The following is a 24228-nucleotide window of genomic DNA, read 5'->3' as shown; positions in this document are numbered from 1 at the left end:
ATAAATGCAGTTACACAGTATGTACTCTTCCTATCTGATTTCTTCCACTTAGCATAATGTTTTGGAGATTCGTCCACGTTATTGGATATGTCAGGAGTTCATTCCTCTCTATTGCTGAGCAGTATTTCATTGCTTTAACAGACCATAAATTGTTTATCTGGTCACCAGAAGATAGACATTTGAGTTGTTTCCACTTTTTGGCTGCCATGAATAACACTGCTATAAACATCTGTGTACAAGTCTTATCATGAAAATATGTTTTTATATCTCTCAAAATACTACCTTACAGAATATTTTATAGAATTACATTCAAACAACAAAATATATGGCAGTCTTAAAAAATGTAATTTACTTCACATAAATAAAAGATCTGCTATTTATTCATTCTGAGGTAATCTCTTAAAAAACAAACAAAGCTTACTAAGTAATTGCCACTTCTAAATACTGTATAAGAATCAATTACCACATAACATGCATTCAGAGTTCTTTCTTCAATTACTTAATTTTGCACCTCCTACTCACTGAAGGTTTGGAAGTATAATTAAGGAGACCTAAGATATAATCTATATGTTATAAAATATGAAGGCATAAACAGAGTAGAAAATGTGAGATCATTTTTAGAAAAGCCAATGTTTTAAAAATACTCACTTAAATTATTCAAATTTGCCTTCTTAGCTTCACAGCTGTAAGTACTAAAAAGACAAATGTGTTTTTTGAGAACTAAAACTACAAAGCATAGTATCTATGAAGCTGAGAGAACCTATGAGTGGGGATTCAACAACTAACTCTAGTCTTTAACTTCTTGTGAAGCAGGGTGACTGAAAACAACTGGGGTGACTTAACTTCATGGCTTTGATTCTCTAAAGATGCCAGGCTGGATCAAGTCATCGACCTGGTGTCATCGTCTCACCTTAACAAAACACCATAGACTGTACTTAAGAGGACCTAATTTTAGTTTCAAGTAGGGCTCAGATATCACTCAGCCAGATTTACCAGGCCTGATTCTATCTATAACTCAGACAGTACAGACAAATCAACAGAAGAACCCAGATAAAGCAAGAGAGGTAAAAGGGGAGGTGTGGGGCAAAATCTATGGAAATTCAGAGGAAGTTAGATTATTTCTAGTTAGAGGTACTGAGGAGCACCTCCAAAATGGAGACAACTCGATGCCCTTGAACAGGAAGAACTGGGACATGTGAGGATGTATAATAATCTGGTACTACTAGTACATGCTTAAAATCTTGGACTAAAATCAAGTTTCAAAAGGCTGGGTGTCTAAATGCAATGTGTTATCTTGGATTGGATCCTAGAACAGAAAAAGGACATTAGTGGAAAAACTGGTGAAATACGGATAAAGTCTGGTGTTTAGTTAATTGTAATGCACCAATGTTGTTTAATTAGTTTTGACAAATGTACAACGGTAACAATATGTTAACATTAGGGAAACTGGGGGACTCGTGTACAGAAACTATCTGTATCATCTTCGTAACTTTTCTGTACTAAAATTGTCACAAAATAAAAAGTTTACTTAAAAAAAATAAGGGAGAAAAAAGGCAAGCAGAACAAAGCACGGTGACAAGAAAAATTGAAGAGGCCTATACAGGTACTAAGAGCCTTAAGGAGTCAAAAGATAAAAAGACATTGAGGAATAAAATGTTATACTTTTACTGGTAGTAGAACACTGCCCATGTACCTCTGGATTTCTGAAACAGCACAGTCAAACAACAATAATAATTCTACTTCTGGAAATCTATTCAAGGAAACAATCCCTAATAAAGCTTTTACTTTATGTACAAAGATGCTCATAGAAAATTATAAAAAAATGGGAAAATCTAAATAGAAAAATAGTTAAATAAATGTATTATTAGGGCTTTCTCCATATTCCTCCTAAGTCTACCTAACAAATGTCTCTATTAAGCCACACTTCCTTGCCATTGCTTCTAGATAGAGTTGATTTGGCATCTCAAGTATACATGACACATATAGTCATGCACTGCTTAAAGACAGGGACACTGTCTGAGAAATGTGTCATTAGATGATTTCATCACTGTGCAAACATCACAGACCTTACACAAACCTAGGTGGTATAGTCTACTACACACCTATGCTATAGAGTATACCCTACTGCCTAAAGAATATAAGGCTGTGCCGCATGTTACTATACAAAACACGAGATTAAATCAAGCACAAGAGAAATGATGCAATCAAGAGACTCGGTAAACGTGAGATATACGAGGCTGCTTCCATCACAACATGCATACTGTTTTACAGTAAACTTTTTTTATAAGTAGAAAGAATACACTCTAACAATAAAAAGTATAGTATAGGAAATACATACACCAGTAACTTAGCCGTTTATTATCGCTATCAAGTACTATGTACTACACACCAGCAGTCCCTGACCTTTTTGGCACCAGTGACTGGTGCTCCTATGAGAATCTAATGCCTAATGATCTGAGGTGGAGCTGAGGCAGTGATGCTAGTGCTGGGGAGTGGCTGCAAATACAGATGAAGCTTTGCTTGCTCGCTGCTCACCTCCTGCTGTGCGGCCCAGTTCCTAACAGGTCATGGACCAGTACTGGTCCGTGGCCCGGAATTTGGGGACCGCTGCTACACATAATTGTATGTGCCACACTTATATTGAACTGGCAGTACAGTAGGTTTGTTTACACCAGAATCACCACAAACATGTGAGTAATGAATGCACTGCACTACAACATTAAGACAGTATGAGTCATTAGGCAATATGAATTTTTCAGCTGTGTTATAATCACATGGGACTGTCATATATGCGGTCTATCGTTGACCAAAACATCGTTATGTGGCGCATGACTGTACTTTAATTTCTGTACTGCTGATAGAATATATTTGTCTCATGGTCTAGATTATGAGATTCGTGAAAGAAGAAACTAAGTCATATTCGCATAAGAACCCTTAACACATAGCAGTTAGTAAATAAATTTTTTAGAAATGAAATGTCAAATTATATTGGAGCCACACTTGGATGGGAGTCTAGGCCCACACACACACACACACACAAAATCCAAATTTTCTGAAAATATATACAAAAATCAGAAACTGCAAATGACAGGAGGTATAAGGAACCCACTATCAGACCAGTGGGTAGTGGATTTCCTATTAGAAAATAAAGAGGTAGCTGTATTACCCTGACGATGTCAATAAACGGAAGGGCTATTTTCATGGAGGCAGTACAGTAAGTCTTCCCTTAACATTGTTGATAAGTTCTGAGACTTCAAGCAAAATGACATATAATGAAACCAATTTTACCATAGTCGAATAAATATGAGAGTTATGTTCCTACAGTATCTCATCAATGTTATAACTAAATAACGTTGAAAGAAACAATTTTTTAAGAACCTGCTCATTAACAATACGATAGAGAGCATGGTGACACTAATATTGTATATGGTAAGAATATGGGCTCTGAAGTGATATGGCCCTAGGTCTGAGTCTTAGCTCTGCCTTAATTTCCTCATCCATAAAATGAAGGTGACAGTGACGAAATCTCTCTTATAAACTCGTGAGGGTTAAATGAGATGATGTACATAAAAGCTTGGCATAGTGCTTAGCACATAGTAAATACTCAATAAAAATTAATTTTTATTACTACCATTAGTATTACCTCTCAAATTCTGGCCACTACTCGCATCAGTTGATTCAGATGGGAAAGAAAGAAATGACCCAAAGAAATGCGGGTCATCTGTAGGAACAGTGAAGTTGTGCAACAGAAACTTCACATCCTGGAGGCATAACTACTACTATAGTCATCACTTTTTATTACAGGTGATTGGACCTCTGGAGAAAAAATAAATATAAAAAATCCAAACAATATTTAAGAATGGAATTTAGATTTTAGGTAAAAGAATGAATTTAGGTAAAGGAGTAATGGACTGAGAACTAAGGATAGAATGGATATGAGACCTGGGAAGAAAATGCTTGCCCAGAGAATAACTAATCCAAGTTTCCGCTATATTGAAGGTGCTATGCTTTGTGCCAGAGCAATACAGTAGTAGTAATAGTAATAATAAATAGTAATGATAGTAGCAGCGGTAGCTACTAATACCATGTAGTATTTACTATATGCCAGATACTGCTCTATATGCATATATTAGCTCATTTAATCTATTAACATTTAGAAGAAAAGGCTTAGAGCCCAACAGGTCTGGAGTTAAATCTTATTCGTGACATTAATGGCAAGATGACTCTGAGGAAGTTCTTTCATCTCTCTGAGCTTTAGTTTCCTCATATCTAACAGGGAGTAAGAACACCTAAGCCACAGGGATAATGTGAGGATTATGAGATTACAAACATAAAGTACCTGATATCTAGCAGATACCCTCGTAGATATGTTTTTATTATTGAGGTTAATATTATAATTATTATTAAATCTTAAGACCAAAAATATCATTCTGAAGGCATATGGTAAAGTTTTGAAATGGGTAACTTTTTCTTCCTTTCTGAGTTCTTCTTCGACCTTTTAAAAAATGGTAAGCATCTTATGATACTAAGCTTTTCTCAGAATTAACTCTACATGAATAAAAAGTAGAATATTATAAAGATAAAAAGACCCTTAGACTAGCTTTAAAGGTTTTTTCTTCTTCTTCTAGGAATAGTAGTGATGAAAATACTACAGTTCCTTCAGTAAATAGTGCTGAAAATAATGAAAATGGCATATGGCTGGGGGAATCTTCCAAAGAAACTACTCTACGCAGCCATCCCCTGTTCTTTTCTCTGCCTTTTAAGGTCACGGTAACATGATAGAAAATCTGGGACTCACACCATCTGTCCAGACAGTTCTATCACTGCTCATTTCTCTTGTTAAATAATCAGAACACTTCACACTTCCCAAACACTGCCGCCATAAAGAGCAGTTAAAGCAGAATGAAAGAAGCTCTTTCTATCCAGAAATGTAGTGGTTAGAAATGAACAGTTCTTTTGAGGTTTGTGGGTTTCAGATCATGTCAGTAAGAAAGAAATTCAAGCCTTAGAAGGAAATTAAAGAATAATAGGATTATCATTCTGGCTCCAGAAATTATCTTTCTTAGAAAAGGTGACATTCTCATACAAGTTCTCTAAGAATAGATTTGGCAGTCTAATATTGAGATAATTATATCGGCTTCTATTCTGTAAATTTCTCATAAGACTAAGAAGAGGAATAATTTTCTTTACTTTTCTTTAATGATTTACAGTAGTAATTATCACTCTGCAGCACATCCTGTCCCTGAGCCCCTTTCTAACTACTACAACATCCTGTCCCTGAGCCCCTTTCTACTACTACAACTAGTATTAATGACAGAGGCTAATAATTTCTTAGCATTCAAGGCATGCTTAATTCTCTTCAAAACCCTTTTTGTGTATTAACTCATTTAATCTTTAAAACCACTCTTGTAGCAATTTCTATTATTATTCCCATTTTACACTTGAGAAGATTTAGGCACAAACAGGTTAAATAACTTTCCCAAGGCAATATAGCTGGTAAAATGTAAAGCTTGGATTCAAAAGCAAGCACACTGGCTCTATGCCTTTAATTTCTATGCTATACTATCTTATAGTTTTTTTTTTTTAAAAAAAGCCTCTAAATTATACATTAAATTTGGCATCTCTATCATATTTTGAATAACAAACTGTAGCTAGATATTAAAAACACCTGCCATTTACCTAACCACAGTGATAGCAATTATACATTTATTAGCTTATTAATTTGTCTTATAATCACAACTTATACAAATAAATGTTTGTTGTCAAAAAGCAAACTAGTGTTTTATAATAAATGAAAGTTTCAAGAATATGCTTTGAGGTCAATGTCAATTTGGGAATACTTTATGACTTTGAGAAAAAGGTTTGGATTACTCACTAACCTCCAGAACAAGTTTAACTTTACATGGAGACTTCTTGCCTTCAAATAAAAGAGTTAGCTATCCAAGTAGCATATGTCAGTGTTCCCAGGAGAAACCAGGCTGAACGGGGAATTCCTCTTCTGTGTGACAGAACATTCCCCCGTGCCCACTGGCTCAAATGTATTCAATGCCCCAATCTCAGCTAGTTGGTGAGGTACATCTATGCTACTGGTCACATAACTACCATGATAATAACAGTAATGACAGTAATCACATCAGTAATGATAATATTAATATAACATTCAATAATAATAATGATAACCACCATTTACTTAATAAATGCTGAGCATTACGCTAAGAGCTTCATATGTCAGGTGTTTTAGGGCAGCAATAGAGAGTAGTGGTTAAAAGAATGAACTCTAGCAAGAGGCTGCTGTCTGACTCCACTTATATTCCATGCGATCTTGAACAAACTACTTCAATTCTCAGTGCCTCACAGAATTGCTACCTCTTAAGGTTGTTTTGAGTATTAGATGTGTGAATACATGTAAAATGTTCAGAATAGTGCCTGACACACAGTAAGTAGTATTACCCAAATTTAATAGATGAGATTATTGTTCAGAAAAGCTAACAGCCATACATTAGTTAGCTGTAGCTGAGGTTTTCCAGGTCTTCCTGACTCCAAAGCCCCTGCTCTTTAGGTTCTCATTCGCATTCATTCTCTCTCTCTTTCTCAGAACTGAGAATAGGCCAACTGCACCACAAAGGAGAGCATAGTTATCCTAATGTCACTTTTGTCTTTTTTCATCAAGGAGTTTTACTATGACAGCATTAAAAAAAAAATGTTTAAAATGCCAATCTGACATACTGCATTCCTTCAGTTCTGAGACACCCCCCGCCCCCAATTTTTCCATCTGTGAATCATGTGTCTTACAATTATAATTGGCAGTGTTTTTCTTTCTTAGAGGCACTAAAATAATGGTACATCTTATAATCTATATCATCTTACATTTGACAAAACATAGTAGCTGTTAAGCGCAATGAGGATCAGCCCTCAGTCTATGTTAAAGGCATATACCTGAGCTTGCCCAGCACTCATGGCCTCAGCCCCACTCAATCTCAACTTCACTGAAACTTCACTTCACCTTTGCTATCTCTTTAAATTATCAAGCTCCTACAGCTCTCAGAGCCAATCAGTTTTTTGGCTCAGGCTCTAGGCCCAGTTTTTGTGTTCCTTGTTTTGGTTTTCCCCTTCTGATGACTCAAGGGCTCCTAATCATAATGAATCTTAGGACTGACAAACTCAGGGACACTTACTTCTAGTAGAGTGTCCTGATAGGCAGTCTCATTTCACAAACATAACTGGGCTCTATAGGTAAGCTGAGAAAGTATTAGCCAATATTAGAGCCTTGACAGAGTATTTCTCAGCCTTCTGAAATTATTTCCTTATCTCCTTTTATAAATACTTATCTGATTCATACTTAAATTTTTTTCCTGTTTTGGCCTGAGTGCCTCCATTCCACACATGGTCAGTCTCTTCATAGAAGAAAAAAATGTCAAGTTTCACATCATCTTTTCCTTGGAAAGATAGTTCCAAGCTGTCTTCTACCTAGAGGGAAGATGAAAACCTTCACAGACTGAAACAAAGGAAATATATTTTTTAAATTAAAATAAGATAATGTTTTTATAGAGAGAGAACACTGATTTTGGATACATGTTTTTTTCAGCTTGGAACACCTCTGAAATTGGGATGCATCAATAGCACATCATCATTTCTTTCTTAAATTTATATAAAAATAATATTGATACAATTAATATAATTGATGACAACTCAGGATAATGATTTACAGTAGTAATTATCACTCTGCAGCACATCCTGTCCCTGAGCCCCTTTCTAACTAAAGAAGGAAAGGAACCAAAGACAAATCACTCCTTTTAATAATCAAGTAAAACTATCAGGAGAGAAGTTTCTCATTACAATAAATAAGTACTAAGTAAATGTTGTATTATAGAAACCCATACACATACCATAGATCATTATGTTATGTACATGAAAAAAAAAGAAAAGTTAAAGATACAAAGAATTCTGAGAGTATTTCCCTAAAGAAACTTATTCTACAAATAATTATGTTCCCATTGGACTTGGTACATCTGTCTGTCACAGCACTAATCACATAATAATTATTTATGCATTTTTTTCCTTCCAATTAGACAGTGAACTCCTCAAAGGTAAGGACTATACTTTAGTCATCTTTGTGTCCTGGGTGCAGAGCACAGTACCAAGCATAGAGTGAGTGTTGCGTAAATGTTTGCTGAATGACCAGAGTTCTATTGCTTTGACTTTGACCTCAGGGAAGTATTTTGTTAAATTTTTTAGTAAACATAAATGATTATGATGAGGAAAGTAATTTTCCAGTGACTAAACATACTTCTACTTGCTTTCCAAGACAACACTACCCTGGGAACAAGATAATTAAGAGTAAGGTGACTGGCTTACAGCATAGGAATCAAATAGTCTAAAAGGAGATTTCATCCAAGCCACAATGACCTACTCCCAGTTGATCTGTGAGAAAACTGCTATGATCTTGGACAGGTGAAAAAAGAAATTCAGAGAAAAAAAATGGCATAGATAATAGAGGCTCTGTTCATCACTCTGGCAACCAAATCAAAGTTGTGATGGAAACAAGGAGCAGTACCAAGGAAAAATCACCTAAGATCTAGATAAACAACCATACAACTAGGGAGAAATCCAAGAAAGCACCCTGCAATGGCAGAAGGTAGGACGGGACGAGGACGCGAGGCTGCCCAGTCCCGAGTGGCTGAGATAGAGGCTCCGGCAGCGGCAGACGCCTCTTAAAGAGGCCATGACAGCAAGTGGATTTTCGCGGAGACAGACCTGCTCGCTCTGAGCACCAGTGCCCGTCTGGCTGTGTGCAAGGGGCGCCAGGGACTTACAGGGAGACATTGTCGCACTGAGGGCTGAGGGGGAGACTTGCTTGGTACAGAGTGCGGGCGGTATCCATTGTTCCCTGTTGAGCTCTCCCTGCTACTAATGCACTGGACAGAGGGCCGCCATAGCTGTGATGTCATCAAACTGTGATAACAGAGGTCGCTCCACCCAGAGGATTCCCTGAAACTCTGCCTCGCCCAACTCACGGCCCCACCCAAGCCGCATCCAGGTATATCCTCAGCCAGTCAGGTGCTTCTTTCTGAGACTCACACTGGTGGAGGCAGCTGGCTTCGGTTTCTGGTGTGGCCTTTTGAGGTAACTATAAGCACAGCATCTGTGGATTGCTTGCTGAATCTTAACAGGTGGCCCTGGAGGAGTAGAGGCTTGGGCTAAGTTTGGCCTGCAGCTGAACCCCTCTCAGGACTGTGCCACTGGACACCTACTTCACAAATCCACACTAATAAGACTGGGAGACTTAGGAGCTTTGCTTAGTACATAGAAATAGACATGGAAAGGCAGCCAAAATGGGAAGACAAAGAGGCAGAAACCACATGAGAGAACAGAACAGAGATTCAGATATAATGGAGTCAAGTAATCTAACAGGTGCAGAGTTCAAAACACTGGTTATAAAGATGCTGAATGAACTTTTGGGAAGTGTAAATAAATTCAGTGAGAACTTCAACAAAGAGATAAAAAAACATAAAAATGGAAGTAGAAATTATAAAAGGGAACCAGTCTGAAATGAAGAACACATTATCTGAGATGAGAAGTATATTAAATGGAATAAAAAAGGAATAAACAAAGTGAATAAAGAAGAGGATTATATGCCCTATCTAGAGGACAGGATAGCTAATCAGGATACTCAATCAGAATGGCAAGAAAAAAGATGCCAAGAGTATAAAAATAATTTAAGGAGGATATAGGACCCTATTAAGGATCCAAATATTCATCTGATCGGTGTAACAGAAGAAAATCAAGATGTTGAACAGCTGTTCGAAGAAATAATGAGGGAAAACTTCCCTAACCTGGTGAAAGAAATGGACATAAAATCTCAGGAAGCTCAGAGGATTCCAAAAATCAGGGATCCAAAGAGGCCCACACCAAGACACATCATAATTAAAATGCCAAAGGTTAAATACAAAGAAAGAATACTAAAAGCAGCAAGAGAAAAAGAAATTACATGTAAGAGAAGACCCAAATGACTGGCAGCTGATTTCTCAAAAGAAACTATGCAGGACAGAAGGGCTGGGCAGAAAATATTCGACAGGATGAAGACCCAGGATATACAACCAAGAATAATTTATCCAGCAAAGATATCATTTAGAGTTGAAGGGCAGATAAAGAGCTTCCCAGACAAAAATAAGCTAAAGGAATTTATCAACACCAAGCCAGTACTACAGGCAATGTTGGAGGAACTTCTTTAAGAAGAAAAAACATGTATCAAAAACAGGAATAAAGAATGGTAACAACTACGTTCCTATCAATAAGTATCTTAAATAGAAAAGAATTAAGTGCTCCAACCAAAAGATAGAGTGCCTGAAAGGATAAGAAAACAAGACCCCAGCATATGAAAAGGGAGAGGCTGGAAAAAGATATTGCTTTGATGAATCTAGAAGGTATTTAAGTCAGACAGAGAAAGATAAACACTATGATTTCACTTAGGGAGGGTTTGGGAGGCTGGGAGAATGGGGTGAAGGGTTAAAGAAGTACTAACTGGTAGCTGATGGATGATCACAGGGATGGGGAGCATGGCATAGGGAACGCAATTAGCAATAATACATTGTCTAGGTGGAGGATTAGGGGAGGGAGGAAGCAATTGGGGGGATCATTTTACTAACTATATAGATGTCTAACCAATGTATGGTATACTTGTAACTAATTAAAAAAGAAATTCAACTCTTTGAAATGAGTCCTTATTTCTAACCCTTAGCAATCAGTGGAATGTTTCATGTTGATAATAAAATTCTAAGTGACCATAAAATTAAACGACTCATGAGAAAAAACATAACTTCAGGTAGGGTAGGTAGGATTCTTACTTATTAATTGTACATTATATTAATTACACGTTATGGTGTTGCCTAATATAATCGGAACAAATTCATCTGCAAGAGTCTAAGATCTTTCTCTCCTTCTCATTGTCAATAGAAAACCAGATTTTCTAGTTTTCCTTAAATAGTGCAGAGGTCACAAGTGGTAAAAAGCTTCTGCTGAACTCATCCTGGCCAATACTTAGTGATAAAATGATGCATGCAATGTTCTTAACCATTTCTGAGTTGCTTAATACAAACTTTACTTTTGAAGGTGTTACTTATGAGGTAAAGTGGATTTTTATTACTGACCTTCCCAAATTTATGTTTGAGTGGAAGTCCTGCATCCTGAAATGCTGAAATCATATTAGATTTGTAATCTTGTATAAAAATTCCTAGGTCAACATCTTTACTATAAGGAATAATACCACACTGCCGATACCATCCTAAAAAAAAATAAATGAGAAAACTTTTTAAAAACTTTAGATTGGAAAAAATTAGTCATTATTATAATGGACGATCCTTATTTCATAGAATAGACTTAGGGTGTTTTACTAAAATTATTTCTTTAAAACTTAAATCTCAAACTAAAATCTGTGGTTAAAGAACCCACCTGTTAAAGAAACTGTCCTCCCCGCCTCCTCCCTCTCTCCCTTCCTTCCTTCATTTCTACCAGTCTGAGCACTCAGAATCCTCAAAAACGTTCATGAATATTTTAATTTCTGAATAAATTATTAGCTTTAATAATGTTAACTGGGCCATTCACTTCAAAGAATTACGTTACTTCTGAGAATGTTTAATCATAAACCTGTAATGAAGATGCCTTTAAGATCTGCTAACAAATATAATTTAATTCTTTTGGTTAAACAATATCTCTTTCTTGAGCAGTTTTAGAGAATCTAACAGCTCTGAACAGCTCATATCTAATGGATCATATAAAGAAGAGTAGTATCAATCTCAATTTTCAGCATCCTGTCAAAAGGTATTTCTAGGTATTCGCTATATATCCACTTCTCAATCATGTGCTATAATACTATTCTAAAAAAAAAACCCCACAAAATTTACCCATTAATATTACTAAGGGCTCCTGGGTCTCCCCTACGATCCATTTAAGCCTTCCATCTCAATTATTTAAAAAGTAAATAAATGTCTACAATTATCTTTATAGGTACTACTATCGGGCAAAACTGTTTGTAATTCTCAACTTTCACTTTATTTTAACATGGATCTTTAGAAGCCTAGAATGGGGGTCTCTCCTCTAGTTTGAGAAAAATCTATATATCTATCAAAGAATCATAAACTATTAAAAATGCAAGGCTCCTTAATCCAACTCCCCCGTTTTATAAATGCCCCCAAATCAAGAAAACCATGGGACTAAAAACTCTAAACAAATCATGACAAATGACTGAGAAGTATTTCTCATGACGGTCTATAAAACAATTTTGCTTCAAAAAGTTAAACCTCAAAGCACATACCACATACATGTATGAGATGTACTTTTTTTTTTTTTGGTTTACTCGAGCTATAAGCTCCTTGACAGCAAGAACCATGTGAATTGTGAATTTTCCACAAAGCCTGGTAGATAGGATAACCCCATACAGTTTATGCTTGCTGTACCAACAAAAGTATTAATGGGACTCCCTTTCACTCTAAAAGTCTCTTGAATTAGAAAATAAATTATATGGTAATCCTATAAAAGCAGAAGCACAATTAATTTTTGTACAAATATAGTTATAATCAAGAAAGAACAGATATAGTTGTAACGAACTAGTTATAAACAAGAGAGAATAAAAACAACAAAATTTAAGATTCTAAATAATTCTAAATTCAAAGAAGTCTGATCTAACAGATAGAGGAAAGAGAACCAGAAATCTTTCTCAGATTCTAACAGCAACTTGCCGAAGGACTCCGGAAAAGTCTCCATTTGCCCATCTCGGAATGAATAGAACATGGTAAGGCAGTGATGCCCAATCGGCGACACCATCGATGACCTGGAAAAGGTTCGTGGAGGACCTCATGACAGTCCCCTTCAGTCCTCCTCTCATTAGAAACTGTTGGTGCAGTGCAAGTTGTCTGTATGTTTAAGTAACGACACTGAATAGAGTTGTTTTCTTTTAAAAGGCAACAATAATCTTTTTGATAGAAATGATAAAATAATCTAAGAATTGATAAAATAATCTAAGAATTACCTGAGAATCAGTCTACATGTTCTGATATAAATTTTATACACACAAATTATTTTTGGTAAACACAGATTATGACCTTCCTGACTCATGTTTATGTTTCTGAAATTAATTTCTTCAAAGAAATTAATAAATCGTTGCTCCATGCACTACGTTTATTCTATCTATAAATATGGCACTTCAAATACCACTGATATTTTGTCATCTATCTCAAGTAGTCATCCCTGAAGCTAAAGAGAACGAAGTGACACAAAGACAAACGTAAAGGAACAAGAATTTTACCTAGACAAGTTCCACTGCTCAGCCAGAACGGCACTCCCAATTTCTTCAATGTTTTGGCTGCGAGCTGCAACAATTCCTTTGCACTCTTCCGAAACATCATAGCTTCCACAGTGTTGTCATCAAGGTATTGCTACAGATATAATAAATAGTCAGCTACTAAAGCCATTTCTAGATTGCTAAAACTATTTCCGTGACATCTAATTTAAAATTAAAAACTAGCCCCATATAGTTTCCTATTATAAAAATGAAGTTTCATAGTTCCCTGTTAGTCACACACATTTTATAAAGACTATAGGAGTAGATTCTAGAAGAGACAAGTTAAGGGGAAGAAATATAACCAGGATTCTCAAACGGTAAGATCTACATCCTTATCAACACCCTTCTCCACATCACAATTGAGCAGATTGGACAGATGCACTGAGAACTAATGCACTAATTCACTGATGTAATTGGTCTTTCGAGACTGTACAGTAGAGTAGAAACAGCCTGAGATTTCAAATCAGATTATCCGTGTTCAAGTCTAGCCTCGCTTCTTTTTGCCTGCGACCCTGGGCATATCATCTCAGAATATAAGCTCTCTGAGGGAAGTGACTTCGTTTAGTTTACCACTCTATCTCCAGCGCCCAGAGCAGTACTTGAATATCTGATGAAAGAATGAGACAAAGAACAAACCTCTCTTAGATATAACTTCCTCATCAGGAATTAAAGGATAATAATTATACTTTGCAGGACTACTGTGAAGATTTAATAAAATAATAGATGACAGAAAAATGTCTCACAAATTGTGAAGCTCTATACAAATAATATTATCATTTACTTAGTCTTCTTGCTTTTCTTCCTTTTTAGAGTGTTCTGGAATTGAGGAAAGCACCATAAATTCTTCAAGGATGCTTCACTACCTATGGGACAAAGTCTAAGCTTCTTGGCATGGCAGACAAGGACGTTTGAGTTCTGGTCCCTGACTATTGGCCCAGCCTGAACTTCATCCTCCTTGTACTTCATATTACAGCGATAATTTGTAGTTCCCCAAATACACCACAACTCTTCAATCCTCTGTGCCTTTATATATGTTATTTTCTAAAATCTTTCAGGTTTCAGTTCCACCTTTAGGGAAACATTCCCTGATTTTCCCAAGAAGACGTATGTATTTATTCTCCCAGTGTTCCTCTTAAGTTCAACATTTAGAAAGCCAAGAATTATGTTTGGTACTAGATACAGACAAAGACAAATAAAATAATCTGTTCATGAGCTTATAACTGTTAGCACTCATATATACTTGTACTATAATTTTTATCATATTCAATTCTAATTGTTCACTTTATTTATATTTCCTCCATTAGGCTATAAAAATGGTTCCTTAAGGATAGGTACTGAATCTCTCCATCACTGTAAGTACAAATTTAGATTGCACTTAATATGTAACACATACTGATAAATGGATAAATGAATAAATGACTGACAGATTCCTCCCATGCTTACAATATCCTAAGATATCCTGTCATTCTTTTACAATATGGCAGGATGAATCAGTTCCTAGAAAGACTATAGGGATCTTAAGCAAAAAGCAGCCCTTGGAAGAAAGTGGGATTCCTAAAGATAAGTTGCCTTCTCCAGATTATACGAATTACACAGGATCCCTTCAAGATAAAAACACCCTCAGAGACATAACTTCTCTTAGAACATACATACAATTGGAATGAAAGATGCAGGTTTCTATCTTTGTTGTAGTGGGAAAAGCCTGGAGCTAGGGGTTCGGAGCCCCAGGATTTAGTTTATGCTCAGTCAATAATGACTGTATAGCTAACATCTCGAGACCTCAGTTTTCTTATCTGTTAAAGCAAACACTTACTTGCCTTATTTCACAGTGACCAAAAGGATTAAATTAATTAACAGGTATGAAAACTCTGTGCTCTACAAAAACATTACTCTGATAGTTACATTCTACTGAGGCTGCCCCCTGCACGGACATACCCTCACCTTGATATACCTTTCCTAATATGATACTCCTAGAGATTCCATTTCTTAGAACTAACCCTTATATGTGTTAGAGTGTATACATATATACACTTGCACACCTTACACACACATTACTCCTATCACTGAGGGGGCCTGTGTGCAGCAAAACCCAAATGGCAACAAGCTCACCTGACATCCAGATATTAGCTTCTAAAAAGAACCAGGACTCAGAGATATGACTGATTCCAGGGTTGTGGCAGGGAAATTACAAAATAAACCTAGAATGCCCTGTACCAAAAGGCAAGAAAGAGTTCAAAAAATGATGGAAACACGTCAAAAAGACACAAAAGCAATTGTGAATGGGTTCACAATGGCCAAATATGGAACAATTTGAGGATGAAAATAACGGACTATAACTCATTGAAAAAAATAGAAAACCATGAGTTCATCTGATATAACCAAATAAATTAGAGGTATGATGATGATATTAGTGATATTTACATAGTTTTAAAGTACTTTCACGCCAAATACCTATTAATAACAAAAAGAATAGATACTTCACAGGGGTGAAGCCAGCAGATAGAAGTTTAATCAAGTGATTAATGTGAATGTCAACAGTAATGGGACAATTCAAAATCATGCATCATGCAATAGCATGTAATGAGAAGAGCACAGCATCACCTCAACGCTACTCCTACTAAAGGTATAACCTGAATCTAATGTGAGGAATAAACAGACAAACCCCAAATGAAGGACAATTTACAAAATATCTGGCCTGTAATCCTCAAAAGCATCAAAGCCGTGAAAGTCAAAAAAGGACTGTGAAACTATTCCAGACTGAAGGAGGCTAAAGAGACGAAAATTAAACACAGCATGTGATTCTGAACTGAATCCTATTTTGATAAAGGTCATTACTGGGGCAATTAGAACAACTCTGAATGGGGATTAAATAGTAATAATCTATGTGTTAATTTCCTGATTTTTGTATTAAGACTGACAGGAGAATGTTCTTACTTTTAGGAAACACTAAATTATCTAAGGTTGTGGGGTATATGGTCTACAACTTACTCCCAAATGGTTCAGAAAAAAGAAAATTATTTGTACTGCATATGCAGCTTTTCTGAAAGTTTGAGAATGTTTCCAAATCAATTATTATTTTTAAAAAAGACTGTTAGGAGGCTGCTTTATGATATTTTTAGATTTGTTCATTTCTTGTTTTACACTAGGCATTGTATTTACAACAGTTTGGCGCCATCAAGCGTTCAAAGTTATGTATATTCACTTCAATTTGAAAACAGACCCTTCTGGTATTTTAATCATGGTTCTAACATAAGAAATGATGACGAATGAAACATTTAAGAACATAAAAAGTAAAAAAGTTATCAGTCCCATCAGGCAATATATATCAGTAATACCAACACATTAGCAGAAAAGAAAAACAAATTAGGAATCACAAATCTGTCTTGCTGCAGTGAGGACACAGATAACATGGTGAAGAATGAATCCAAAGTTCCACCTGATACTGCTATGAATATAAACCTCTAGACAGTATTATAGTCTTGCTATGTGATAGTACTTTAAACACCAAAACTATGAGGCTACGATAAACTGATAAGCCCTCTGAGCATTAGTCATCTATATTCTTTACTCAAATGTGATTGTTTGCCCTCAAAATTTCAATAGAATGAAAATATGGAATTAAAAAATGACACTATACTAACGATTTATCAATATTTGAAACATTTTACATTTTATACTGGCTTCCCACAAAGATCAACAAAATGAGTCTGGGCAAATGCTTGTAGGTGGAGTAGCTCTAATAAATGTCCCTAAAAAAAATCATTTGATTCAGATGAACACCTTATTCTTCATGCACTTTTCCATAATTATAAGATCTCTCCTTTGTGTCAGGTACCATGCTAGATTTTGGGGCCACAGAGGTAAATAAAATGCCTGTTATCAAAAAGTTCACATAATCTAGTAGGGAACAAGGCAGACATTCACAGTTCACTGTGATAACTGCTACGACAGAGGTGGCAACCAGAATTCCCTTAAAACAGAGTGAGTGAGTGGTCAAGTGAAAGCACCAGACTGCATCTCTTCTGCTTCTTGTTACTATGTGGTGGGGATATGATGGGCAGCACTTGCCTGCTAAAGCAGGCCCATCCAAACATGTGGTTTTCCAGCTTTTTATCCATGAGGCTGACTGGGTATGTTTTACAGCTCTACAGTTACAGATTTAAGGGGTTGGGGTTAGGAAGGCCCACTTTGGCCATCAGGCCTAGATCCTGGGGCCAGCACAGCCTATTAGAAAATCTTTGTGTTTGCAGGTGTTGAGCATTTGACCAGTGATGATATAGCTGGCACTTCATTTTCCCATCTGCTCCTGTCCTTGTGTATAGCTTTCTTCGAAAGGGGACCCAGAAAATAAAGGGCAAGTGGAAGAATTAGGATATCGAAACCCCACTGTAAATCTCACTGTATTCCCAGTATTTCTGTTTCATGTCACCTCTTAGAACTGAACTTTCATGCCCTTCAACATCATTTTTGTATCCCCAGAGTCAGCAGAGTTCCTGGGAAACAGGTTTTCAATAAATGTTTATTGAATTGAAAGCTAGGGTAGCTGAATAAAGTAAAGTTCAAAAGCACCTGGTCTTTGTATAGCATTTATCTTCAGAACCTTCATAAACACACAGAAAAATTCATATTCAGCATCAGTGCTGAGAAAAACTGTATTTTCTATGAAATCTTTTCTAAGACTTTTTTCACATGGTCTATCTTCTACAGTGGCTTCGTCCTCCTTCGATTGCTTCAAGAACAGAACACACCATCTTTCATAAAGTTGATGGGCAATCCTAACTGAAAGCAGAAGCCAATGCTAAACCTATCAAAATCTATCCAAATATAACAAGGCCACATAAATATCAAACCATCCAACAAGGTCTCCATAAATATCAAACCGTATCAAACGGTTTTAAGGTTAAAGTTAGTCTACTTTTTTAAAACATTAAAACAACCTAGAAGAAAATAGATAAATCAAAAAAGATGTGTCCTTACCTTTTTTCCATCTCTTTATCCCCTTGCCCCGAAATATTAAAAACAAACACACGTCCTTTAATTTAAAAAGTATAATATCTGGTTATCTCTAACCTGAAAGAATGCTCGAGCTTCTTTATACCTACACTCGATAAACCTAGAGTGTGGTATTTCTTCTAGAAAGTGCATTAGATCTTTTGGAATGAGAACATCTAGTCCATCAACAGTAATTTCTTGTAACTCTGGCCTGAAAACAAAAGTTAAGATTTATTTTAAAGACTTAACCCAGAGCACTGGCAGCCTCCTCAAAATATATAACATAAGCAAAATAGTAAACATCAAGCATATTTTCTTCAATTATCTCAGATATCAATTTTTAGATCTACTCTTAGCAACTTTGAAATATACCATACGGCAGTGTTATCTATAGTCGCCTTGCTGTATATTACATCCCTAGAACTTATTTCTCTCATAAATAGAAGTTTGCATCTTTTGACTATTTTTACTACATAAGTGTATACCCATGAACATATTTTATCCTGTGTTGAAATTTTTACAACCATAAGATTTGAATTCTTTTATGCCTTGCTTTTACCACCCAACATTGTAGATTCATCTATGTCATTGTACAGAGTGCTCGTGCATTCACTGCCCTGCCCTACAGTACCACTTTATTGTATGAATATGCAACATCTTGTTGGGGGCATTAAGAACCATGTTGCTATGAATATTCTCATATAAATTCCCTGGTGCATTTGTGTATGAGTTTCTTCCTGTTAAATATTTACATTTCAAAACTGATTTATGTGAACTGCATATTAGGTTTAATTACTAAATGTTAAAAAAAAAAAGGTAAGAATTCATGACTAGACAATATAGCTTTCGCATTTCCCATTTGACTCTGAATTTACCTGTCAAAAGCTCCTGGATACCGACCAAACTGCAACTTTCGAAAAGGAACAAATTTCCTGTCAACGTGGGCTTTGAGTCGTAGATGGCCATGCCAGAGGTAGTTGCCACTCCTTTCATGAAAGACCACCAAGTGGATGGTATGAGTGGCCAATTTGCAGAGGTAGTGCAGGGGGATTTCAGTTCCAGAAAGTGAGTCTATTCCATCTAGCCGGGGATCTTTGTTCTCAATCTTTAGGCACTGAAATCCCATATTTTCAGCTATCCGAAACCAGCCTTCCTGAAACCAAAGAAACAGCAAGAATAAATATTTAAAACCAAATACTAGTAGCAAAATTAAAATGATTCTTACACTGAATTAAGCCACACATATTTTTGTGCTAATCTGTTCTTTGCCTGAAGACTTAAAAATGAGGGTGATGAGGAGAAGGAGGTGATGGGAGAAAAAAGGAAAGTACCTAAAAGAGAAACTACATAGCTTGGAAGATGTGTTCAAAGACCCTCTTTATGAAAATAAATACAAACATTTTCCCCTGGAATGAGGATGCTCATTTTAGTGTTCTCTAATTAGTACCTATAAAATAAATGTTAACATATAAGGATAACACTTAAACTTGTAATTCTCAATTTAACTTATATTAACCTTATCTTCAAACGTGCTTGAAAAAAGTAGTCGTTTCAACTCAGTTTATATCTCATCTGCTACCATAATAGAAGCCCACCATAATGCAAATCATTAGAAAACAGACTGAGACAAAGTAAAGGCCTAGGTCACGTCTGAACTGCACAAATCTACTCCCAGTTGCCTTTGCAGTGATTTGTGCACTTTATAATAATGGTCTTAATTAAGAAAAATCGCATGCAGATTAAGTCTATAGTAATTAGATCTACTAATCTAATTAGCTCTACCTTGGGAGAAGTTTTAGGGAGGAACATCCAAGGGCTCTGCATGATGTCATATGTATAAAAGGGTAAATGTCAACCGGTGTTCTTATTCTGGATATTGCTGGCCTTTTGCTTCTTCCATTGGCTCTGGTCATAACCATTTTGCCGACTGTGGCATATTCCCTTTCTTCTAAAGTATCAGTTGTCAAGGCAAGTGGTACTGTATCCAAGAGACATTTTAGAAATCTGTGGGGATATTTTTGGTTATCATAATGACTGAAGAGGACATGCCTGGCATTTAGAGGCCTAGGTCAGGAACACTGAAAAATCTATCCTGTGTCCTGCATAATTTCAAATGTTCTATCAGATAATTACAAAGTGATAAACTTGTTTATAATCATCTGAGCCTCCATTTCCTAGGAATACCATAGCCATGTTAAAGGGGAGACAATTTTTCTTTTTTGTTGTTGTTGGAAACTTGTTCATTATTTTGGAAAACCACACTAGTAAAAATATATTCAATAATATTTGAAGCTATCACATTCAGTGGTCCTACTAATAAGTGCAAGCATCTGAATTATTTTAGTATGCTTTCCAGTGTGGTCATGCCTGAGCATTTAAACACTGAAATATACATTTCCTTTTATTTCTACTTTATTAGAGTTAAGACACTATATTGATTTGGGAGATTATATATGCAGATAGGTTATAATTTCTACAAACTTCATTTTGGGAAAATAAAGGAACATTATATATACTCTTTGTAAAAAGGGTTTATAAACCTTGTAGGCTTTTCATTATGAGGAAATCAAACAGTCCAATAGGACTGACATTTGGGAGTCTCTCCAGTGAAAATGCTGGCATGCTCTTATTATCCTATAGTGAAACCCACCAATTAATGAGGTCTGACCATAACAAAAAGCTTCCAATTGGTTTTCAGTGCCTTATTCTTAAATATGAAAGACAAAGATCAACAAATATTGTAGAAAATCTGTATCGTGAAAAGCAAATAAAACAAATAACCATACCAAAAAAAAAAACCCCAAAAAACGAGAAAGAGGGATTTAGAAAAACAAAATGCAGCAGGGAGCAAAAAACTTTTTTAAACAAACAAAACTTTAAAATCTGCACAGCAAAAAAAACAAAACAGCACCCATAAAACAAGAATGCTATTATAGGAAACAGTACACAGAGTTCTTAGAAAATAAAAATATAAAACTTTCAAGTAAAAATATTTTAAAAATCAATAGCGTTAAAGATTTTGTTTAAAAATGGAACCATTAGAAAAAGAGATGAAAAATCATAGAGCAAAGACTACAATATGCAGAGAATACAATGATCAATATTCAAAGAGAGAGAAAAAGACAAAGAAAGGGAGGAAAAGAGGATGGGGGAGAGAGAGAGAGGGGAAGGGAAAAACTATTGGAAGTTATCTATAGAGTTCAGAGTCCAGTATAGTTGCTGAGAAACAATATCAAAATACAAAAGTCAAAAGCATCTCATTCACCTATAATAAAGAACTGGAAATAAAAGAGAAAAATAGAAAAATACCTGCCTCCCCCACAAAAAACTATAAGGTAGCAAGAAAGAAATCTTAAAAAAGATGTGTAAAATCTGTAAGAAAAATTAGAATATTCTATTAAATAACATCAAAGGATACCTGAAGTTAAAGGACATATATTTCATGTTAACAGATAAGAAATTTTAATGTTTTAACAATGTCAAGAGACCTTGCAGGCTTTTGCTTTCTCACACTAGCCTGAACTAGCCTGGTTAATGAAAAACAAAAGGCCCAAGCACCTCCACCACTACACCTGAAAACCTGCCATCCAGAGGAAGCACAGCTGCCTAGCTGACTAGCAGCTGCATAAGTGAGCTTAGCTGTGACCAGAAAGGCCCAGCTGAATCCTACCTAAATTGCTAAGTCACAGAATCATGAGGTACATAAATGGATGTTGTTTAAGCCACTAAATTTTGGGGTGATTTGTTACACAGCAGAAGCTAACTACTATATAAGCCAAATTAGAAATCAAATGTGCAGGTAAAAAGAAACATTTTCAGATATGCAAGGTTTCAACTTCCCATTCACCCTTTCTCAGAAGGGAATTCCTCAAATGTGAAGAGGAGTTACAGAACAACATTTGCAGGGCAAATCAATCTGTATGAGGGCAGAAAGTCCAAGAGCTCTAGGAATATGTCACCAAGAAAGGAAAATTGGAACTGAGATTACCTGATATGATAGACCATACTGAGAGTTTCATATTTCTGTTGCAGAGTTCACAAATGGATTATTAATAGATATAAAGAAAACTAACAAACAACAAAGAAGAAAAAAGTTGTATAAGAAAAGGAATATAATCAGAGTAAACTAGGCATCATTTGTGTGATTATATTTTCATAATAAGGTAAACACTGACTACTGATTTAACTATAAATTGTGATACTGTTATTTTAGGATGATAGTGGGAGAAGTGTGTGTGTAAATGAGACAAAGTAGATATAACAGCTAAATTCTAATAATTCGTAATCTAAATATGAAATATCAAAAATAGAAGCATAAGTATTTCATTTATAGATGAGAAGATAAACAAGGTAGACACAGTGGAAAGTGGTTGGCTCTGGGAGTGGGAATAATGGGTGGGGAAAGAAGAGGCAGATACTATTTTTTTCATTATGAGCTCTGCATTATTATCTGACTTTTTAAACTTAGTACTAGTATTATTATGATTTAAAAAGTAAAAAATTACATTTAAAATACCATGTCCCAACTTTTCCGTAAGTTTAAATATTTTCAAAATATAAAATTGAGAGGAAAGAAAAAACAAGAACCACAGGCCAGCAATATGTCAAAGCTCATTCTTTTGAGGCCCAGGGTAAGAGCCCAGGGGAATCAAGAAAACGGGTAGCTTATCCTGCTTTCTCAGACCACATCATTGCCCTGGAGTGTAACCCCACCTATCGGAGGTCAACACAACTAAAACAGATTCATCTGCAGAACTAGTGCACAGTCTATCGTGGCTGGCTGACTAACTAGTTTAGTTCATTGAATCTGATGTTAATTTTCTTATTCTTACTTGAGTAACAACTCCTCAGAATGAAAAAAAACAGTGAAATTGGGATTTTAGGGGTATTCCAAATAAAGAAGTAAGCAAAGTTTTGACATGTGTGATTGAGCCTTTATTATTATTACTATTATTATTACTGTCTGACTACTGCCTGTAACCATTAAGCAGGATAAAAATATAAGTTCAAATTTTGGATACACCTAAGAAGCACCCCACTTGAGTACCAAACAAGTACTGTGCACTTACAAAGTGGAAAGAATGGTGCTATAGACGAGGGATGCTACCGTCACATATACCTTACGTGGCAGATACTGAAAACTCATCGCCAAATCCCTTCCTACTTGCCTGCCTACACTGATGGAAATGCGAAAAACCTATCTTTTCAGCTTCCTTCACAAAAAGGAGACATATGAACATAGTTCTGGACAGTGAGCTATAAGCAGTTTATCAAAAGCTTCTGAGAAAATTTTTCCTTCAGAGGATGGATAGTACCACTATCCCTTCCTCTCATCTTCCAGCTTGAACATGAATGTGGTGCCTTGGAGCCATGAGAGCTATCTTGTGATGATGAGATAAATGAAGAAAGAACTTCAGTGACACAAGCCCTGATGTCAGTGAGCAGCTGAACTAATACCACAGCCGTCAACCTTTTAACCACTTGTTATACAAGAAAAATAAATTCCCTATTTGCTTAAGCTAGTAACTGTGTTGTTACTTCAGCTGAAAATATCCTGATACAATTTATATAAAAACTTGTAGAAAAAATTGTAATATTTTACCTTTTAAACTGGTTTAATTCCATATTTTTTGTAAAAGACACATTCCATTATTTGAAAGCAAATCATCCTACCTCATTCTTCCATAGGTGATACTGAAGAGCAAATGCAGTAAAGTCTCTTGGAACGCAGAAAAAGTTGCATTCTGAAGTGGAGCCATGAGAAGTATTTTTGACTTGTTCAAAGTTTTTATTAATCAATTCCAAAACCAAAGGATCAATAAGGAACACAGGTACATTTTGGCTGGTTGTTAGCATAATAAATTTTTTAACTGCACGCTGTTTGAGAAAAAAAAGAATTC

At 35.8% G+C, this 24228-nt stretch overlaps 1 protein-coding gene across 17 annotated transcripts in view; it reads right to left on the bottom strand.

Moving 5' to 3' along the window:
- FKTN (fukutin) overlaps positions 1–24228 on the bottom strand; it is a 65950-nt gene that overhangs the window by 21139 nt on the left and 20583 nt on the right. For 10 of the 17 annotated variants that reach the window (XM_039870619.1, XM_039870621.1, XM_039870620.1 and 7 more), the window contains 6 exons: positions 24002–24205; positions 19204–19481; positions 18407–18539; positions 13301–13430; positions 11148–11281; positions 7340–7467 (listed from right to left, as the gene is read on the bottom strand). In XM_039870619.1, the coding sequence (XP_039726553.1) occupies positions 7340–7467; positions 11148–11281; positions 13301–13430; positions 18407–18539; positions 19204–19481; positions 24002–24205 (1007 nt within the window). Of the gene's footprint in view, positions 1–7328; positions 7496–11147; positions 11282–13300; positions 13431–18406; positions 18540–19203; positions 19482–24001; positions 24206–24228 lie in introns of those variants that run through there. The other 7 variants (XR_005654477.1, XR_005654476.1, XM_039870617.1 and 4 more) reach the window with 3 other exon arrangements.

This window comes from Pteropus medius, unplaced genomic scaffold, assembly GCF_902729225.1.
Source record: "Pteropus medius unplaced genomic scaffold, Ma_sr-lr_union100, whole genome shotgun sequence".
Taxonomy (NCBI): domain Eukaryota; kingdom Metazoa; phylum Chordata; class Mammalia; order Chiroptera; family Pteropodidae; genus Pteropus; species Pteropus medius.
This window is presented reverse-complemented; position numbering and strand designations above follow the sequence as displayed.